The 7010-nt window shown below is 52.5% G+C and overlaps 1 protein-coding gene across 2 annotated transcripts; it reads right to left on the bottom strand.

The window, feature by feature from the left end:
• Positions 1–3629: 3629 nt before the first annotated feature.
• On the bottom strand, positions 3630–6432 carry CDKN2D (cyclin dependent kinase inhibitor 2D; the record flags this gene model as incomplete). 2 transcript variants are annotated; one of them, XM_080987509.1, is made up of 3 exons in its annotated part: positions 3630–4874; positions 5617–5765; positions 6318–6432. In XM_080987509.1, the coding sequence occupies 3 exons, from the start codon at positions 6430–6432 to the stop codon at positions 4515–4517; spliced, it is 624 nt and encodes a 207-aa protein (XP_080843635.1). In that variant the 3' UTR covers positions 3630–4514. The 2 variants fall into 2 exon arrangements, with proteins under 2 accessions (XP_080843635.1, XP_080843636.1); XM_080987510.1 differs by having other exon boundaries at positions 6006–6364.
• Positions 6433–7010: the final 578 nt, after the last annotated feature.

The raw sequence follows: 7010 nt of genomic DNA on the forward strand, positions 1-7010 counted from the left end.
TGTAGGTCATTTTCAAGTGTGTTTACTAAGAAGTAAATCTGAGGAAGCTTAGTGGACATTGCTTCCATTTAAGTCTGTATGGAGCTGCAGTTTTAATTCTAGTAAAATATATAAACAATCATACTATTAATTCTTCGTTTATATCAGGGGTAGGCAACCTAAGGGGCCCGAATGCAGCCCATTCGCCATCTCAATCCAGCCTGCGGACGGTCTGGGAATCAGCGTGTTTTTACATGAGTAGAATGTGTCCATTTATTTAAAATGCATCTCTGGGTTATTTGTGGGGCATAGGAATTTGTTCATTTCCCCCCACAAAATATAGTCATGCACACCACATGGTCTGAGGGACAGTGGACCGACCCACGGCTCAAAAAGGTTGCTGACCCCTGGTTTATATGGACAAACAAGGCTGCTTTTGTTGTTTAGTCGTTTAGTCGTGTCCGACTCTTCGTGACCCCATGGACCAGAGCATGCCAGGCACTTCTGTCTTCCACTGCCTCCCATTTATTTATTTATTTAGTGGGAAGCTACTGTGTGCTCAGTGGGGCCAAGTACAATGCAAAATATTATATTTAGAAAGGTTAACTAATCTGTATTATGTGAGCACACCTATCTTGAGAGCCTCTGGGCTGAGCAGTGGTCAAGTCTACCTTTTCCTCCTGGCATCAGCAGGCCCTGCCCCTCCCACCTCAATGGTTGGCTGGCATCCGGGAGGCAATGGAGTTCACCTTCAGGGGTGAAGTCAAACCGTTGGAGAGTTACAGAGACTGATACAGGAGAGACATGTTTTGTTGCAGCTGGGGCAGATGTGCTGGTGAAGGTGGACCTTCTCTACCCTGGCATGGTCAGGTCCACAAAAGAAAAGATGGCAGGTTCCTCAAGGACGTGATCTACGGGGAGCTAACTTCCGGCACCAGGCCCGTTGACAAACCAACTCTGTGTTACAAAGATGTCTGCAAACATGACGCGAAGGCTGGCAACGTTTGGGAATCCGTTGCAGATGACTACAGTGCTTGAAGACGCACAAATCAGGTCATGCATCCATTGTTGTTGTCGTTTAGTCGGGTCCGCCTATTCGTGACCCCATGGACCAGAGCACGCCAGGCAGTTCTGTCTTCCACTGCCTCCTGCAGTTTGGTCAAACTCATGCTGGTAGCTTCGAAAACACTGTGCCACCATCTCGTCCTCTGTCGTCCCCTTCTCCTTGTGCCCTCCATCTTTCCCAACATCAGGGTCTTTTCCAGGGAGTCTTCTCTTCTCATGAGGTGGCCAAAGTATTGGAGCCTCAGCTTCAGGATCTGTCCTTCCAGTGAGCCCTCAGGGCTGATTTTTGTAAGAATGGAGAGGTTTGATCTTCTTGCAGTCCATGGGACTCTCAAGAGTCTCCTCCAGCACCATAATTCAAAAGCATCAATTCTTCGGCGATCAGCTTTCTTTATGGTCCAGCTCTCACTTCCAGACATCACTACTGGATCCATAGCAGTCACCAGAAGAGGAATGACTGCTGGGAGGAGTGCAGAGAGGAGAAACACCATGGTACATATAAAACCCAGGAATTTCAAAGCCCTCCCAAGGGCAGAACATCACCCAGCTCACAGACAAGGAGCAGTAGTTTTTCATGCATTACCGGTAATCCCCACTCTCAGCTGTTAGTGGTTTCCTGGCAAATGCTGGGTACTTGGCAGAGAATCGAACCTGGTGAAGTTGCAAAACAGGCTCAGCTGTTTGTGCTTTCATTTTTAAAGCGTCTGCTATCTCCGTCTGGGGTTGCACGTACACGCACCCCCCCCCCCCCCGCTTGGCAAGAAGGCAGACAACTGGTGTTACAAAACACTTGGCTTCCTTCCTTCCCTATATCGCTGGGTGCCACACCCAGCAGCTGGGACATTATTCTGGGCGATAAAGTTCAACCCAGCAGGTTGTTTTTTGCTGCTGCCTGTCTGCCTTCCCCGGCACAAAAGCCGCCCCTCGCTGTACTATTTCTGGTGTCTCAGCACTGCTGCAGAATTGGGACATATGATCTCCGTAGAATTCCACCGCAGATTGAAAGGGCGAAACCTCTGCCTCCCACCCAAACATCAGAGAGAAGCAGGAAATTGCTTCAAGGGCTTCCACGAACCACAGCAACCAATATACGTATCAGAGAAGTAAGCAGTGAGGTGGGTTGTACTTGAGGCATAGCTCACCCCTTCCAGGCTTGCTCAAGAGGCTAACCTAGAGAGAATGAAGCTTCTAGGCCAGTTGTACTCTATCTGAAGAGCATAGGAATCAAGATGCTTTAATGCAACTCTCAGCATGATTTACCCAAAGCCTTCCTTGTCGTTTATTTCTCCACTTCGACGCACCGTAAACTCAACACTAACAACTTGGCTTCTGTAGTTTCCTCCTGTAGAAGTCACCGCTGTGCTTAGGGTCTGATTTAAAGTTGTTTCCCAACATAAACGTCTTCGGCCTCAATCCGGTCTCCATATTCAAAGGGAGAATCAGCCGGAAAGCAAGGTCAGAAACTAGTCTCAACTAACCTCTTCAGCACCAGGAAAGCTCAATGTGTGAACAGGAGGGGATCATTCAAAGGGTTGCAATGGTCAGTGTGCTTCTCTAAGTAGATGATGAAGATGAACAGCATGGAATATGTCACTTATGCAGAGAGGAGCTGTTTAAATTATAGCCAAATTTCAGAAGTGATGACGAACCCATAAATTGCTTGTTCACTGAGGTTCTGCTCCAGAAGTAATAAGGAGTCCTAAGGGGTCCGTGAACCAGGTGCAAAAACAAAAAGCTTTCCCCAATGCAATAAAGGTGCATGCAAAATATTTTATATATGTGTTAATGGGTTATTCACAGCTTTCATCAGATACCCAAAGGGTCTATGAGCCCAAAAAGGTTAAGAACCATTCCTCTAAATTTGGTGCGACTGCAAATGGCTCCCCATCCCAGCTCACACTTCCATCTCCTTCCTTCTGCTAAGTGTTTCCAGCATTCCTAGAAGGAAAAGTTGCAGCTCCCCTATATTTCTTACAGCCATCAGGGCCCAGTCAGCCTGCAGTGGGCAGAAGGCCAGGCCCATTCCATTGGCTTGTTTCAACCCAATTTTTTTTGTTAACTACACTGCTGAAAAAAGGCACAGCAAGATCAATTGCTACATGACAGTTCGCACCCTCTAAATCTCTGCTTAGCTGAAAAGCTTCCTTTCAGCCTAATTTCCTAACAGGGTTTGTTAAGAGGGAAAAGAGGATATAATGCCATAAATGCTGTCTTGGGCTTCTTGGGGGAATATGAATATGAAGAGGAAAAAAACTAAGGGTCCTCTGTTGCCTGCTGCCAGGACCCATAGTCACTAAGCACTTTTCAGGAGCAAAGCAACTTCCCTATGAACACAGGAATGCAACCCATTACAAGGAATTATAATCCTGGAAGCAGCTTAACGAGTGTCCCCATCAATCTTACATAGGGTGAGTTCTAATGTTCCAGCGATGTTACCCTATGTGCTTTCTGGGGTTCAGGTGCTCAGCAACAGTCTCGTACTCGCATCCACATTTTCTGAGGGAAACAGAGCAACGGGAAGGCCTTTCTTGACGCCTTCCTCTCCGGAAAAGTTTTCCTAGGATCACAAGTCACTAAGTCGCAAATGGATTTAATATTTTTTAATCATTAAATTAATCATCCCATAAAACAAACTCTTGCAAATCACAATAAATAGAATAAATCTGCCCTCCTTTTAAAATCTACTATATACACAGCTCAGATCCACAAATTCATTACAGGGAACAAGCTGCCAAAAACAAGGCTTAAACTTTTTTTTAGTCAAAGATAACAGAAGAGAACTACTACAAGGCTGAGATGGAAACAGTTGTTAATGGCTAAGGGACCACAAGGCCCCCCCAGAGAAGACCATACAGAAATTAGGGAGAAATTGCAGGGCGGATAAAGATCTCTTTGGGAACAGAATCCTGTGCAGTTAGATGCTGTGGAGTTCTGGACTCTGCAGGGGAAGAGGAGCCAAACGCCGAGGAAGGAATAGCTCTCAGAAAGCACACCCAGAGCTCTCCCAATAAGCTGGTATTCCTCATGAAGACTGAGGGGTGGGGAAAGGGAGAGAAGCAAAGGTCCCCAGCCTAGCAATGCCTTCAGGGATGCTCTCTGCATCAGAACCTCCCCATCCCACCTGAATACTGCAAGGAGATGCGTATACCAGCGGCTAGGGCCTCCCCAAGACAAGAAGCAGGAAATGGTAGTTAGAGTTAAGGCACGCTGGCCAAAGCTGAGTGCAGGATGGTACAAGGGCCATCTGGCTCCCGGGGAGAAATTCAGAAGCGGATAAGAGAGCTCATAAAATACACATAAATAGCAACAACAGCAAATAGAATCAAACACACACTCTGAGGTAGGGCAGGTGAAGCTGCCTTTGTTCCAGGGCCCTGGGAAGAAAGGGAGAGTCTTTGGGGAAGGGGGCCTAAAAGCACAGGAGTGCCAATCCAGCTCTCTTTGCCCAGGCAAGGTGGCCCCTCCTGGGGTTAAGCTGGGGCAGAGAGGAGCTGCTCGAGGATGCCCTGGATGTGCGAAAGCCCCAGGTGCTGCGCGAGTTCCAGCGGCGTCCGCCCGTCAGAGTCTCGGTGCTGCAACTTGGACTGCGGCGCCAGGAAGAGGACCACGTCCGCATGGCCTTCCCGGACAGCCACGTGGAGGGGCAGCGAGCCGGAAGCATCCGCGACGTTGACATCCGCGCCGTATTCCACCAGGATTTTCAGGGTGTCGAGGAAGCCCGTGCGGGCAGCGTCGTGAGCGGGCGCCGTGCCCGACTCGTCGCGGACGTTAGGGTTGGCCCCTTGCTTCAGCAGCTCCTGCGCCACAAAAACGTTCCCGAACATCATTACCTAGGGGGGGGAAATAAGGAATCAGAGAGGGATGGGCCCGCTGTCAAATTGGCTAGGCTGTTTTCTGATGGGCAGACAAGCCACGTTCTGACGGAAATAATCATATTTATGGATTGTGGCCAGAGCAGCACAAACTCCATGCTTCTTTGATTTTGGAATTTTGATTTTATCTATTGTGGAAATTGCTATGGAGACAATTGTCACGCAACCAAGAAGGGACCGGATGGGGCGACTTTAAAGACTTCAGCTCAGACACCACCTGGCATCCATTACTCAGCCAAGGCAGGATCTGCCTCCTTTTCCCCCACATGTTGGTTGCAAGCAGTTGCTCTGTGCCCCTCAAGTGACCCTGCTGAGCTGAGCCCCAGCAGGAAGGAGGGCAGCCTGTGGAATCTATGCCTGCCTCTTGTTGACAGAACAACAGTTGTTGGTATCTATGCTTTGGAGGAACTTCCCAAGACTAGCAGAAAGATTGTTTCCTGCTTGGCAGGGGGTTGGACTCGATGGCCCTTGTGGTCTCTTCCAACTCTATAATTCTATGATTCTAAGATGAGATGGAGGAGGCAATAAAAGGGAAGAGAGATGGGTGCAGTGGTCCAAAATCAAAGGGGAAGATGCCACCGGGAGACAAAGGAAAGGTGAGTTCCAGACAAGGATTGGGGCTAATTTCTAAAGGGAAGCGAGAAGGAAGACGGGCTCCCAAATCATCTCCAGGACCAAAACCAGAGTCTGCCTCGCCTACCTGTAGCGCGGTCTTGCCAAAGCGGTTGCGCGCGTCCGGCTGCACCAGCTCTTCGAAGAGGAGGCGCCGCACTTCGCCGGTGTCTCCCCGAGCGGCAGCCCCGCTGAGCAGGTCCCCGGCGCTCCCCGGCTGCATGCCCGCGACGACGCCTGGACGGGGGAGGAGAGCCGGGAGGGCCCCGGGCGTGAGAAGGGCCAGCAGGTCGCCCGCCCGCCCGCCCTGCACCCAGAGACGACGAGATCCGCAGTGAGTCCAATTTGCACAGATGCACCTCCGCCCGAAAGAGGGAGAGAAGCACTCTGCATAAGCTCAGATGCACCCCCGCGCCCTTCGGCGCTTGTCAACCAGCCGCCCGGCGGCTCTCCCCACCCCCTGCCGCCGCAGCCTACCTCTGCTCACACCGCACGGACCCCGGTCCCGGCGGACAGCAGCCGGCCGGCCGGCCGACCCTGCCGCACACAGTCTCCGCCGCGGTCCGCTCCTCCTCCTCCTCCAGGCGCAGGATCGCCCTCTCGCTCGCGCAACCCGAGGGCGAGGCGGCGCTGGAATGCCGAGCCCTGGGCGGCGGCGCCGTCGGGGGGCTCGGCTGGCTAGTCGGGGCCGCGGCTGCTTCTGCTGCGGGAAGCCGGGAGGGGGGGCCGCCCCGTCGGTGCAAAGGGTGAAGCCGGCACAGCCTGCTAACCCCACCCCGCCCCACCTACCGAGCTGGAGCCTAGCCTGGCCCGGACAGGAGCCGCAATCTGCCGCCGCCCCTCCTCCTCCTCTGGCTCCGCCCCCACGCGCCTTGTTGTTTCTTTCGCCCCGCCCCCATTTCATTCTGCGCTCTCGGCTTCGGATACAATTGTAACCTTTGCCGAGCTTTCCCTTTTCTGCCGCCGGCCAATCGGAAGCCGGCTCCGGGCAAGGGAAGGCGCCTGCCGCCTCCTGATTGGCCGCCCTGGGGCGGGACGCTGGGCGGGCCTCCGCGATTCAAACGCGCGGTTCGGGCGGGAAGAGGCTCCTCGGCTCCGATCGCGCCCTCGCCGGGTCCAGGCGAGCGACAGAGGTCGCGACCCCCGGGAAGCGGGGCGGGAGGAGGGAGGCCGGGGAGCGGGCGGCTCCCAGGGCTGCGCGCCAGGCCCTGCACTCTGCACATGCTCGCTTAGATCGTAGAATTGTAGAGTTAGACGGGACGCCAAGGGACCCCTGCAATGCAGGAATCTCAACTAGATAAATCCCTGGCAGATGGCCACTCGACCTTTACTTAAACCAAAAGGAAAGGAGGGTCCACCACCTCTCATTGGAGTCCATCGAACAGTTCTTACTATGGGAAGTCCTTCCTGTCACTTAGTTAGAACAGGCATCCCCCACCTCGGCCCTCCAGATGTTCTGGGACTACAACTCCCATCATCCCT

This window comes from Podarcis pityusensis, assembly GCF_964106645.2.
Source record: "Podarcis pityusensis genome assembly, chromosome: 17".
Taxonomy (NCBI): domain Eukaryota; kingdom Metazoa; phylum Chordata; class Lepidosauria; order Squamata; family Lacertidae; genus Podarcis; species Podarcis pityusensis.